This window comes from Zalophus californianus, chromosome 11 (assembly GCF_009762305.2).
Source record: "Zalophus californianus isolate mZalCal1 chromosome 11, mZalCal1.pri.v2, whole genome shotgun sequence".
In the NCBI taxonomy this organism is placed as follows: Eukaryota; Metazoa; Chordata; class Mammalia; order Carnivora; family Otariidae; genus Zalophus; species Zalophus californianus.
In genome coordinates, this window is record NC_045605.1 from 112,727,544 (window position 1) to 112,740,555 (window position 13,012).

The following is a 13,012-nucleotide window of genomic DNA, read 5'->3' on the forward strand; positions in this document are numbered from 1 at the left end:
TTCCGGCCGCCAGCCCCAGATCCAGGCAGGGGGTTGGGCTGTCCCCGGGGGGTAGGGGATTAGTCACTGCACCCTGCACCCCGAGGAAGAGGCGGCTCCCTCTGACACCCGAGCCGCTCAGGGGGGTCAGTGGCACTGACGTGGGTGCCGCCCACAGCCGTGGGGTCAAGCGGTCAGTGGAAGAGCAGCTCCCGCAGCCAGAGGCCTGAGAATGTGCGGCTCCCAAGGAGGGCGTCCCGTGGGGCCAGCGGCCTGTTCCCTGTCCCTGTGTGGCCGTGACCGTCCACCTCAAACTCAGGTGGTCTCCTGAGCCCGAGGGAACCCCTCCGGCACCAGCTGGTCACTCACAGGAGGGGTCAAGCCCCAAGATTGGTCCCCCTTGCCGTGTGGCTGCAGCGACAGCTGGGGCGGGCAGGGCTAGGGACTGGACCAGGGGTGAGGGCAACACCGTCCAGGTGGGTGCACTACAGAAACTATAAAGGGTGGTGCCCACCCCACGCAGGGCTGCTCTGGCCAGGTCTTGGGAGCAAGGCGAGCCCTGTCCATACTCCCGGGGCTGCTGTGGGGCTGGTCCAGCCTGAGGCCAGCATGTTGCTGGGGGTGTGGTCTGGGGCCTCCCCTGGGGCCTCCAAGGAAGGGGTTGAGGAACGTGGCGGTTCTCAGGGCAGAGTTGGGGTCCCAGGGAGGATGAGGGGAGGGGCAAGGGTTTGGTCTGCAGTGGGCCTTTGTGCTCACGAGTGCGCACACGCACACACACCCAACCCGGCGTTTATGTGATGAGGGGTCTGATGCTTTGTGGGAAAAAGACGGAGCCCTCTTCTAGAAGGTTCCTGCACCACGCAAGGCCTACTGGTGCCCAGTGTGACCAGCGGGGTGGCTAGGCAGAGCCATACAGGACTCCCTCCCTCCCTCTATTCTGTGCATGGATACGTGCTGTTCCCCAGCAGCTGGCGGCAGCAGGTGCCCCGGCCGACTTCCCTGGCTGCCCAGTCCTGGGGGCCAGCTGAGGGTGTGGGGCGGGCCCTCTGGCACCCAGGCTGTCCCCACCCCATTCCTGGGTTCTACGGACAAGCTTAAAAACCACACAGAGTCCGCACGTTGCAAAATGCTCCAAGTGTATTTATGAATCCGGTTGGTCACTTCCTGCGGCCCAGGGCCGGCAGGGTGAGGCTGTGCCTCCTGGTGGCCGACCAAACAGCCAGGCACCAAGTCCAAGTGACCGTCGTTGATAAGACCCCCTACGTGATGCTCAAGTCCGGGGAACACAGGCTGGACCCACGGCCAGAGGAGCCTGGCCCACCGCAGCCTGGTCCTGAGCGGGGCTGCAGGTTGGTCGGGGCCACCGCACATCCAAGGGCCGGCTGGACCCCGGGGAGGGACGAGGCGGGCGGGCAGGCCAGCCTGGTCTCGGTCCCCCGGAGCCGAGTCTGTAGAGAACAGGACGGTCTTATCAGTGTATCCCGGACGGGGGGGGCCGCGAGCCCCGAGGACGGGTGCTGGTCAGTCTGCCGGGGGGGCCTGTGGCCCTGGCTCCCCTCCTCCAGCCCGCAAGCTCCATCTCCTGGGTCTCCTCCTCGTCGCTTTGCATGGACCCCGACCCCTCCACGTGGCCCGGGGTGCCGTGAGAGCCACAGCGCTGCCCCACGCAGCCACACTCTTCCACGTGGGGGTAGCTGAAGGCCCGGCTGGAGCCGTCCGCACAGAGCAGGGTCACGTTCCTCAGGGAGACGCGCAGCCCCTGACAGCACTCGCAGCGGTGCTGCATGGCGTTGGCCTCCTGGGAGTACCTACGGGCGGGGCCTGCTCAGCACGGGCGCCACGTGGCCCGCAGCCATGGCAGACCCCCAGCGCCCCACCCTGTGTCGCGACCACCTGCTCTCCGAGGCGCTCCGGCCCGCCTGTAACAGGCGCACGCACCCATGCGCCCCTTGCAGAGTGTGAATACTCCCACAGCTGACCAGGCCACCAGTGAGCCACAGCTGAGCCCAGGCATGCTACCAACGGGGCCGTTGAGTCTGTGGTCTCCAAACCGAACAGCCGGATGCCCGACAGTCCGCGGGCCGCCGGCCCCCGCTGCCCCAGCCCCCGCCCTTCTCCGTCCCCTGCGCCGGTGAGTCCCGCACCCAGTGTAGACCCTGCCCCGCGCAAGCGGGCCGGGCTGAGGAAGGGGCTCACATACATGGAGGCGCTATCCCCACAGTTGCCCCGGCAGTAGGCCAGGGGCACAGGTCGGGCGGAGCTGCAGCCTCGCTGCCTGATGACCTTGGACTCGTGGAACATGGTGCAGGTCGAGCCTGGGGGCGACACAGGAGGCCGTGCGGAGGGTCGGGACTGGCCAGGAGCCCGGCCCCCCCGGCGGGGGTTGGCCACCCCCCACGGACGCCCCCGCTCACTGCTCTGGGATCCGTGTGGAGGACAGGACACACAACAGCCATCTGCGCTCGGCCGGGCCTGGTCCTGTGCCGACAAAAGGGCTGCCGTGAGGGCCAGGGCAGCCGGCCCAGGAGTCGGGGGTTGCACAGGAGGGGGCGGTGCCCCTGCGGCCACTGCACCGGCCGACCTCGGCTCCCCACCCCCACCCCGGGCGAATCTCGCTGTGGCCTCCCGTGGGTGCCCAGGGGGCCAGGCGGGGCTGTGGACTCCCGGAGCTCACCGCAGGACAGCTCAGTGGGGGACACGTCTTCTTCCTGGTCACCACCACAAGCCCGTCCCGGTGCTTCTCACACTTGTGGGTCACACAGGGGTTCCCAGGGTCTGACCAGGACTGGCCGGGCTGCAAGGAGGAGCCGGCCAGCAGGGTGAGCGGGCAGGGGAGGTCTGTGTGTCCGCCTCCCGGCCCATGGGCTTCCAGAGCCCTCCTGGCCTCTGCCAGGCGCATGCCCCACGATGATCACTCCCCAGGGGCCCCCCGTGCGCCAGGACGCGGCCGGCTCAGCACTCCTCACCCCTGCTGCCACCGGGCACCTCACAGCAGCTCCGTCCAGGCAGGGGTGGGACCTGGCCCCGAGGCCCGGCCTCCCCCGGAGCTCCTGGGAGGGGTGGCCTCGCCCCAGCCAGGACTCACCCGCGGCCCCGGGGCCCCGAGCCCGCCCACAGCCAGGACTCACGTAGAAGAGGTGGGTGGAGCTGTCGCTGGTGTTGAGGAGGCAGGCCTGCGGCTCGCACCCACCGCAGCACCGCCCGCTCTGCTCCCGGTACTCAAAGCCCTGCGGGGAGACATGGCCAATGCAGCCTGAGCCCCAGCGCTGGCTGCCCAGGGCGGCAGGGTGGGGCAGCAGCGGCAGGCACTCACCACAGGGCAGTGGGTGTTGCAAATCTGGGTCTCACAGCTGATCACGGCCATGTCCAAAAGGGGACGGCCGGGCACCTCGCACCGGCATGTTTCACACAGACTGGAGGAGACCACGGAGCCGGGCTGGGGAGAGTCGGGGCGGCCAGGGCCGTTGAGCTTCCGGAACGTCCCCCTCCAGGCCTGGCCCCCGCTAGGCAGACCGGGCCCTCTGGGTGACCCTAGGTGCTGCCTCCTGGCAGGGGGGTGGGGAGCCCGAAGCCTACGCCCCGTGACCAGGGTGCCCAGGGAGGTCACATGCTCGAGACGGCCCAGCTGGGGAAAACTGAGGTTGGGGGCCCTCGTCACGTTCAGGAGAGAGCCGAGGGATGCAGGCCTCGCCCACCCGGCTGATGCTGAGGAGTGGTGAAGCCGGGGGGCCAAACTTGGCCTCAGCTATGCTGGGCTGTGGGCTGTGGTCCCCGAGAGCTCATGGCTGCTGGAGATGCACCCGGGCTGGCAGGGGGCCTGGCATGCCTGCAGGCCCCATATCGGGGCAAAGCTGGCAGGGGCGGGGACAGGGAGGGCTCAGCTCCCTGGGTGCCACAGGGTCCTGACCTCCATGTCACTCTTACCTGGTACAAGGTGCCATTGACACTGCAGACACTCCAGCCTGTCCGAGAGGGGACGCTCAGTCTCACGGACCCACCCTCACCCCCTGCCGCCCCCCGGCCCCCCCAGCCCCCAGAGCAGCAGAGACCGCGCGTATCACGAGAGCAGGCTGGCCCCTGGGCACCAAGCAGTGGTGCCCCAGCTGCACCTTTGTCCAGGGTCACCCCGAGCCACAGAGGACCCTGAGAGAGGCTGCCCCCCTCCGCAGTGCCCGGGGCGGCCCACGAGGAGGTTGCCGACACTCACTGCAGTTCTGGCTCGGGCAGCAGGCCCCCTCCTTGTAGGTCAGGATCAGGCGGGAGCCCTCAGGACAGGCCATGGGCTTGGGGCAGTAGCTGGGGTCACAGGCTGCGGTGGACGGGAAGGTGGTACTCAGGGGCCTGCGTCTGGCTCTGCACGCTCCCACCCCCAGCCCAGAGCTGTCCCCAGGGGTCCTCAGCAGTGCTGACCACCCAGCGGGCCAGCTAGCCCCCTGCCCTCCTGGCATACCCACCCGTCCCAGAGCATGTCTCTTGGCGGGGGGGGGTCACCGGCTGAGGCCTTAGTGGGGGGCGGGAGGGTGCTGTCCCCTTGGTTGTGCCCCCCACCCCGTGTCCGGTGCCCGCACGGCAGCACCTGGTGGGAAGGGGCCCCGTGCGCTCAGGTGAAGGCATGGGGGCAGCAACTCCGTGCTCACCGCAGTTGTACTGGGGACAGCACTGGTCGGCCTGGGGGGCTGCAGGCACAGGCACAAAGCCGGGCACGGGGCAGGCTGGGGGCAGGGGGCAGGGCTGCCTCTGACAGCTCAAGGTCAGCGTGCTGTTTCCACAGGTGCATTCCTGACAGTCCACGTGGACGGTGTGGCCAGGCTGCAGGACGAGGCACGTGTGAGCCCAGGACAGTGGGCCTGGCCCCCGCCGGTCCAAGCATGGCTGCAGCCACACAAAGGGGTGCCAGGAGCCCACAGCTGAGGGCCGGCAGGGGAACCAGGGGGAGCCGGTGGGGAAGGGGCTTCAGGGACGGGAGATGGGTAGGAGGCTCCAGGTGGGTGACCACCTCCATTCTCACTGTGAACCAGCGGAGCAGGAGGGGGCCCCGCTGGACGATGGGACAGGGCCACCCCAGGGGCTGGCACCCCCGTATGGAAGCCTTGACCCCTCCCTGCCCCTCCTCTGAGGCTCTGGCCCTGAGAGGACGCCCTGCCCCCCACCCCAGCTGGCCACACTCACCTCCACAGGCTCCCCGTGGGGCCCCAGGCACTCTGGAGGGAGAGAGATTGAGGTCACAGGTGGGCAGCTGCAGCCCCCCACCTTTGAGGGGCAGGACCCATGTTGGGGGCCCAGGCGGTCCCAGGCCACGGCAGAAAGCCCCAGGATCTGGCTGGGAAGCGGAGATCCACGGGGGAGCTGGTCCTGTGCACCTGCCAGCCCCCAGCCCCACCCATGGGCACATACTGTGGCAGTCTATGGGCACACAGACGTCAGAGCTCGTGCTGAAAGGCATCATGTCCTCTGGACAGAAGCAGCCTTCTGTGATGGGGCCAGCGTCCTGCAGAGCCCTGTGGGGACAGCAGAGGGCTGGCCTGGTCCCTGTGCCCTCCAGGGTAGGAGAAGGCCAGCTGGGGGCTCTGGGGAAGGTCTAGGAGGGAGAGGCAGGTACGTACATGAGGCTGGTGTTGTCTCTCCCGTAGCAGTAAGAGAGCTTGGATGGGCCACAGGGCTGGTACACCTTGTCAGCAGGGCAGGTGAACGCTGTGGGGTGGGGGGCACAGATGAGGCCCCGGGCACCAGCCCGAGCAAACTCCAGGCCTTGCCCTGAGCCTCATTCCTAGGCACCTGCTGAGTTCCTGACACCTGCCGGAGTCTCTGCAGCCCGGAAGCCGGGCCCCTCAGGCCCCGCCCCTGCGTGCCCACAGCTGCACTCCAGGCCCCAGACACGCCGACCTGGGGGCACCCCGACTCGCCAGGACCTGAGTACACTCTGCCCTGGAGTCAAGCCTCCTCCTCCAGGAAGCCCAGCTGCTGACTGCCAGCCTGGTGTGTCTGTCCCCCGGCCACCGGCCGGCCGCCGTGGCTCGCCAGGACAGGGCAGGAACTCACGGCACGCATGGTTGGTGTGGCTCCTCCAGTCGATGCACACACCGCGGGAGGCGCAGAGGGACGCGTACAGCTCCAGGCCGGAGCACACCACTCTCAAGTTGGTCTTATGGCACCAGTCGAAGACGCAGCCTTGGTAGAAGGTCAGCGGGGGGATCACAGCATGGCACCGCTCGAAGACCCTGCAGCCAGCGAGGCCAGGTCGGGGGGCAGCCCGGGCTTTCCCCTAGGTCTGCGTGCCCCAAGGAGGATGGCCCGCCGCAGCAGAGCTGTTTCTTTCTCAGATTCTCCCCTGGGCCTCCCCGTTGGCCCAGAAACCCGGGTGCTGCCCTGCGGTGGTGACGCAGGCCCAGACCCACAGCAAGCTAGTGGAAGCCGACCCACCCGGCCGGCCCGGCGCCTGGTGTCCCAGCAGCGACCCGCGGCTCTGCTCCATCCACCCTGACCCCCTGCTCCCTTGGGAGCCGCCGGAGGCGGTAAAGGGTGAGGTCACGGGGGCTGCCTGCCCGGCCCCTCCCCAAATCTCACTTGCTCAGAATCAGCTGGCAGATTGAGGATGACGAGCACGCAGTGGGCGAGGGCGTGGGCCTGGCTGCAGGGGGCGTCAGGGAATGGTCGTGGCAGAGTGGCTGGTGGGGTGTTGTCACCTTCCAGTGGCCGGACATATCGGAGCAGAAGGCTGCCACCGCCCCCCCAGGCAGGCGACACTCATCCTTCTTGTCATTGGTGCAGGTGCCTGGGGTCGGGGCGGGGTGGGCGTCAGGCCGGCAGGGGACAGCCGAGCGCCCCCCAGACCCGTGGGCGGCGAGGCCCCCGAGCTGGGGATGGGGCCCTGCTGATCGGGGCAGCCCCTGATGGGTTGGCTGAGGGACCTGACCCCAGGAGCTTCTCTACCCCCCGTGGAGGGTGGACAGGTGTGAGCCTCAGGCGTGGGGTACAGGCCCCGGCCCCTCCGGTGCGCGTCCTGCACATTCTCCGTGCGGCCGGAAAGCAGAAACACCTGCAGGCTCGGGGCCATGCGAGTAGCCTCCGCCCTGGCCGACAATGCGGTCCCCGGGGGTCTCCCACCGCAGACAATCTCGGCTACGTGCCACCAGCAGAGAAAGGGCCCAGCGTCCACGGGGCCCGGTGGGGATGGGACTCACCGCACTGGCCCTCTGTGTTGTTAGCAAACTTGCTGAAAGGCACCTCCACCGAGAAGATGAGGCCAGAGAACATGACCTGGACGCCGAGCTCGGGGATGGTCACATACATCTTGATGCCGATTTGGGACACGCTCACACCGTCTTTCTGGAAGCCAGGCCTGACCACTTTCTCATTGAAGATGATCTAGACACGGCCGAGGACGAGACAGAATGAGGCGGCGCCCCCAGCCGCCCCGGTCCACGGGGAGCTGCCTGGGGGACTCCCCACCTCGTTGGTCATCACACCGAGGACGGGCTTGCGGGTCAGCACGACACGGTCCTGCCGGTACTCGACGATGATGGCCTGCGGGCAGGAGAGCCCGTTCTCGGGCCCACAGAAGTAGTTGTCAATGAGCACGCGGAAGTGGCCATACACGGGAATGATCTGCTGCAGCAGCACGTACGTACAGTTGCCCAGGAACGTGTAGTACGTGCCATCAAAGGTGATGTAGTGGGGGTCGCCCCAGCCGCTGCACACACCTGCGGGCGCAGAACAGCCTTACCCGGGGCCTCCCGATCGGCATGTCTGCCCTGGGACGCACTTGCCCAGCACCAGCACAGGACTCTGTCCAGAGGGAGCTGATGAGGCCTGAGCGGTGGGGCAAGGCCCTCTCGGCCTCCTCCTGGCCTGACACGGCCCTGGGGGCCCTGGGACTCGGGCGGGATTCTACTCGGTGCCCCGGTGGAGGCCTGGCGCCATCCCTGCCCCGCCTCAGTGTCGGGCAGTCCTCCCTGCTAGCTCACCCAAGTGCATCCCGCCCCCTTGGCAGGAGCCCCCCGGCCCCGCTGCCCCTCCTGGCTCCCGGCTCACACTGGCACTGGTAGCCCGGACAACAGCCGTCGAGGTCAGCCACCTTAGCTGGGGGGAAGCCGTTGGCACAGGTCGGCGGCTGAGCGTGGGGGCAGTGGCGCCGGTGCACACTGATGACGCCGTTGCCCTCACAGGTGGCCTGAGAGCAGTTGGGCATGGGCCAGGTCTCGCCTTTCTGTGGAAGGACAGCTCTCAGCATGGGAAGGCTGCAGTCCTCCAAGAGGGGAGCCGTGGGAAGCCAGCAGGGGACGGGACCTGCCCTGTCCAGCCCCTGCCACCCTGTTCCACACACAGGGCCTTCCCCCCCGGAGCTCTGCTCTGACCCCACACACCCTCCCCAGCTGCCCGGCCCCACCCAGAGCCCCGCCCACCCACTTGGGCACCCCGTCATCTGCTGGTTGCACACACTCCCGGCTCCCCGCTTGGCACCCCCTCTCGGCAGCCCTGCAGGACCAGAACTGGCCACTCCCCAACAGTCAGCCTGCTTCAGCCGGCAGGTGACTCTTTTTCCTGCCCACAGCTGAATTGGAAAGATGCTGAGGGTCCCTGCACCAGCCTCTGAGAAGGGCAGAGAGGGGGAGTTACCATCCTTGGGGGGACTGCGTTCGGGCATCCCTGCTTAGTGACGGGCACGGGGGCCGACAGGGAGGAGCCGTGGGGGGAGGTGGTCGGCGCAGGAGGTGACACGCTGCTGGGGCAGGACTGGTTCATCTGCCTGACCACGTGGCAATCCAGACTGCACATGGCAAAATAGCAGTGGCCGGCAAGGTCAGTCTGTTGGTAAATGATGGATCCTGTGAGAGAAAATATCAGGCAGGGGTGAGCGGAGCCGTGCTGGGGGAGAGCCACAGCCCAGACCGGCTCTTCTAGGCTCGATGTCCACGCCAGGGGCGGACCTGGTAGAAGGCCTTCCTGCCCAGAAATAAAAGGAAGAAATCCTCAAAGATGGCTCAGTGCCGCGCTCAGAGACACCCTGTAGCCCATTCATACAAGGGACCCTCCCCTCTCCCATACACCACGGCTTCCTGTGGACAAGACAGCAGTGGCCGGGGGCAGCACACACCACACACACAGGCACGATTCACATACCTGAGGGGTACAGCTTGCCAGACACGCTGCAGTAGCATGTCGTGGTGGATGGCGCCACGGAGCTGAGCAACGGCACAGTGGACACTATGGAGGTAGATTCAGGAGCGGGGGAGTGCTTGGTAGGTGAAGTCATGTGGGGTTTCACAGAAGTGTGACCGCACTGCTCTGGGCGCTCACAGCACAAAACCCGGACCTCATAGTTGAGGCACATCCCGACATTGCCCTCCTGGTCCCGGTTCCGGCACACCAGGCCCTTGCTGACGTTGCACTGCACCACCTGGCCCAGATTCTCGATGCTGACCTCAGGGTGGCTCTCAGCCCGGCACTCCAGCTGCGAGATGTATTCAGGTCTCCGGCAGATTTTCTCTCCCTTTTTCTTGATGTTGCAGTAGGTTTCCGTGTCTCCTCCATGTGGCCCCGGGGACGGGAAGTCCACGTCAAACCACTTGGTCCACGTGCACTGTGGCTGGCAAGTGACAGTCACATGAGAGGAGTGGGTTGTTTCAGGTGTGAGAACAGGGGTTGTGCTGGTTGTAGGAGCAGACGATGTGCCGGATTTGGGCACAGAGGTTGAGCTGGTTTCTGGCACAGGGGATGGGCTGGTTGTTGGCACAGAGGATGAGCTGGTTCCTGGCACAGAGGTTGAGCTGGTTGTTGGGACAAAGGTTGACCTGGTTGTTGGGACAGAGGTTGGGCTGCTTGGTGGCACAGAGGTTGAGCTGGTTTCAGGCACAGGGGTTGAGCTGGTTGTTGGGACAGAGGTTGGGCTGGTTGTTGGTACAGAGGTTGAGCTGGATTCTGGCAGAGAGGTCGAGCTGGTTTCTGGCACAGAGGTTGGGCTGGTTGGTGGCACAGTGGTTTTGCTGGTTTCTGGCACAGATGTGACGCTGGTGGTTGGCACAGTGGTTTTGCTAGTTTCAGGCACAGATGTCGGGCTGGTTGTTGGCACAGAGGTTGAGCTGGTTTCTGGCACAGAGATGGGGCTTCTTGGTGGCACAGAGGTTGAGCTGGTTGTTGGGACAGAGGTTGGGCTGGTTGTTGGTACAGAGGTCGAGCTGGATTCTGGCACAGAGGTCGAGCTGGTTTCTGGCACAGAGGTTGGGCTGCTTGGTGGCACAGTGGTTTTGCTGGTTTCTGGCACAGATGTCGGGCTGGTGGTTGGCACAGTGGTTTTGGTGGTTTCTGGCACAGATGTCGGGCTGGTGGTTGGCACAGTGGTTTTGCTGTTTTCAGGCACATAGTTTGGGCTGGTTGTTGGCACAGAAGTTGAGCTGGTTTCTGGCACAGAGATGGGGCTTCTTGGTGGCACAGAGGTTGAGCTGGTTGTTGGGACAGAGGTTGGGCTGGTTGTTGGTACAGAGGTCGAGCTGGATTCTGGCACAGAGGTCGAGCTGGTTTCTGACACAGAGGTTGGGCTGGTTGGTGGCACAGTGGTTTTGCTGGTTTTTGGCACAGATGTCGGGCTGGTGGTTGGCACAGTGGGTTTGCTAGTTTCAGGCACAGATGTCGGGCTGCTTGTTGGCACAGAGGTTGAGCTGGTTTCTGGCACAGAGATGGGGCTTCTTGGTGGCACAGAGGTTGAGCTGGTTGTTGGGACAGAGGTTGGGCTGCTTGGTGGCACAGAGGTTGAGCTGGTTTCAGGCACAGGGGTTAAGCTGGTTGTTGGGACAGAGGTTGGGCTGGTTGTTGGGACAAAGGTTGAGCTGGATTCTGGCACAGAGGTCGAGCTGGTTTCTGGCACAGAGGTTGGGCTGGTTGGTGGCACAGTGGTTTTGCTGGTTTCTGGCACAGATGTCAGGCTGGTGGTTGGCACAGTGGTTTTGCTGGTTTCAGGCACATAGTTTGGGCTGGTTGTTGGCACAGAAGTTGAGCTGGTTTCTGGCACAGAGATGGGGCTTCTTGGTGACACATAGGTTGACCTGGTTGTTGCGACAGAGGTTGAGCTGGCTGTTGGGACAGAGATTGAGCTGGTTGTTGGGACAGAGGTTGTGCTGGTTTCTGGCACAGAGGTTGAGCTGGTTGTTGGGACAGAGGTTGTGCTGCTTGGTGGCACAGAGGTTGAGCTGGTTTCAGGCACAGGGGTTGAGCTGGTTGTTGGGACAGAGGTTGGGCTGGTTGTTGGGACAAAGGTTGAGCTGGTTTCTGGCACAGAGGTTGAGCTGGTTGTTGGGACAGAGGTTGTGCTGCTTGGTGGCACAGAGGTTGAGCTGGTTTCTGACACGGAGGTTGGGCTGGTTGTTGGGACAGAGATTGAGCTTGTTGTTGGGACAGAGTTTGTGCTGGTTGGTGGCACAGTGGTTGAGCTGGTTTCTGGCACAGAGGTTGAGCTGGTTGTTGGGACAGAGGTTGGGCTGCTTGGTGGCACAGAGGTTGAGCTGGTTTCAGGCACAGGGGTTGAGCTGGTTGTTGGGACAGAGGTTGGGCTGGTTGTTGGTACAGAGGTTGAGCTGGTTTCTGGCACAGAGATGGGGCTTCTTGGTGGCACAGAGGTTGGGCTGGTTGTTGGTACAGAGGTTGAGCTGGATTCTGGCACAGAGATGGGGCTTCTTGGTGGCACAGAGGTTGAGCTGGTTGTTGGGACAGAGGTTGGGCTGCTTGGTGGCACAGAGGTTGAGCTGGTTTCAGGCACAGGGGTTGAGCTGATTGTTGGGACAGGGGTTGGGCTGGTTGTTGGTACAGAGGTTGAGCTGGTTTCTGGCACAGAGATGGGGCTTCTTGGTGGCACAGAGGTTGAGCTGGTTGCTGGGACAGAGGTTGGGCTGCTTGGTGGCAAAGAGGTTGAGCTGGTTTCAAGCACAGGGGTTGAGCTGGTTGTTGGGACAGAGGTTGGGCTGGTTGTTGGTACAGAGGTTGAGCTGGTTTCTGGCACAGAAGTCGAGCTGGTTTCTGGCACAGAGGTTGTGCTGGTTGGTGGCACAGTGGTTTTGCTGGTTTCTGGCACAGATGTCGGGCTGGTGGTTGGCACAGTGGTTTTGCTGGTTTCAGGCACATAGTTTAGGCTGGTTGTTGACACAGAAGTTGAGCTGGTTTCTGGCACAGAGATGGGGCTTCTTGGTGACACATAGGTTGACCTGGTTGTTGTGACAGAGGTTGAGCTGGCTGTTGGGACAGAGATTGAGCTGGTTGTTGGGACAGAGGTTGTGCTGGTTGGTGGCACAGAGGTTGAGCTGGTTTCTGGCACAGAGGTTGGACTGGTTGGTGGCCCAGTGGATTTGCTGGTTTCTGGCACAGATGTCAGGCTGGTGGTTGGCACAGTGGTTTTGCTGGTTTCAGGCACATAGTTTGGGCTGGTTGTTGGCACAGAAGTTGAGCTGGTTTCTGGCACAGAGATGGGGCTTCTTGGTGACACATAGGTTGACCTGGTTGTTGCGACAGAGGTTGAGCTGGCTGTTGGGACAGAGATTGAGCTGGTTGTTGGGACAGAGGTTGTGCTGCTTGGTGGCACAGAGGTTGAGCTGGTTTCTGACACGGAGGTTGGGCTGGTTGTTGGGACAGAGATTGAGCTTGTTGTTGGGACAGAGTTTGTGCTGGTTGGTGGCACAGTGGTTGAGCTGGTTTCTGGCACAGAGGTTGAGCTGGTTGTTGGGACAGAGGTTGGGCTGCTTGGTGGCACAGAGGTTGAGCTGGTTTCAGGCACAGGGGTTGAGCTGATTGTTGGGACAGAGGTTGGGCTGGTTGTTGGTACAGAGGTTGAGCTGGTTTCTGGCACAGAGATGGGGCTTCTTGGTGGCACAGGGGTTGAGCTGGTTGTTGGGACAGAAGTTGGGCTGCTTGGTGGCAAAGAGGTTGAGCTGGTTGTTGGGACAGAGGTTGGGCTGGTTGTTGGTACAGAGGTTGAGCTGGTTTCTGGCACAGAGATGGGGCTTCTTGGTGGCACAGAGGTTGGGCTGGTTGTTGGTACAGAGGTTGAGCT

The 13,012-nt window shown here is 64.1% G+C and overlaps 1 protein-coding gene across 1 annotated transcript in view; it reads right to left on the minus strand.

Annotated features, from left to right (window-relative positions):
* Positions 1 to 1,194: 1,194 nt before the first annotated feature.
* MUC5AC (mucin 5AC, oligomeric mucus/gel-forming) overlaps positions 1,195 to 13,012 on the minus strand; it is a 48,784-nt gene continuing 36,966 nt past the window's right edge. Inside the window, exons 35-59 of the mRNA XM_035723153.1 lie at positions 12,737 to 12,945; positions 12,459 to 12,674; positions 12,171 to 12,362; positions 11,895 to 12,074; positions 11,559 to 11,714; positions 11,177 to 11,474; positions 9,100 to 11,046; positions 8,596 to 8,804; positions 8,011 to 8,185; positions 7,429 to 7,679; positions 7,161 to 7,344; positions 6,544 to 6,751; positions 6,019 to 6,197; positions 5,583 to 5,670; positions 5,374 to 5,477; positions 5,149 to 5,180; positions 4,617 to 4,788; positions 4,187 to 4,288; positions 3,904 to 3,941; positions 3,293 to 3,415; positions 3,108 to 3,206; positions 2,654 to 2,773; positions 2,394 to 2,457; positions 2,180 to 2,294; positions 1,195 to 1,787 (exon numbers count right to left, since the gene is read on the minus strand). Of these exons, the coding sequence (XP_035579046.1) occupies positions 1,451 to 1,787; positions 2,180 to 2,294; positions 2,394 to 2,457; positions 2,654 to 2,773; positions 3,108 to 3,206; positions 3,293 to 3,415; positions 3,904 to 3,941; positions 4,187 to 4,288; positions 4,617 to 4,788; positions 5,149 to 5,180; positions 5,374 to 5,477; positions 5,583 to 5,670; positions 6,019 to 6,197; positions 6,544 to 6,751; positions 7,161 to 7,344; positions 7,429 to 7,679; positions 8,011 to 8,185; positions 8,596 to 8,804; positions 9,100 to 11,046; positions 11,177 to 11,474; positions 11,559 to 11,714; positions 11,895 to 12,074; positions 12,171 to 12,362; positions 12,459 to 12,674; positions 12,737 to 12,945 (5,798 nt within the window). The 3' untranslated portion in view covers positions 1,195 to 1,450. The remainder of the gene's footprint in view (positions 1,788 to 2,179; positions 2,295 to 2,393; positions 2,458 to 2,653; positions 2,774 to 3,107; positions 3,207 to 3,292; positions 3,416 to 3,903; positions 3,942 to 4,186; positions 4,289 to 4,616; positions 4,789 to 5,148; positions 5,181 to 5,373; positions 5,478 to 5,582; positions 5,671 to 6,018; positions 6,198 to 6,543; positions 6,752 to 7,160; positions 7,345 to 7,428; positions 7,680 to 8,010; positions 8,186 to 8,595; positions 8,805 to 9,099; positions 11,047 to 11,176; positions 11,475 to 11,558; positions 11,715 to 11,894; positions 12,075 to 12,170; positions 12,363 to 12,458; positions 12,675 to 12,736; positions 12,946 to 13,012) is intronic.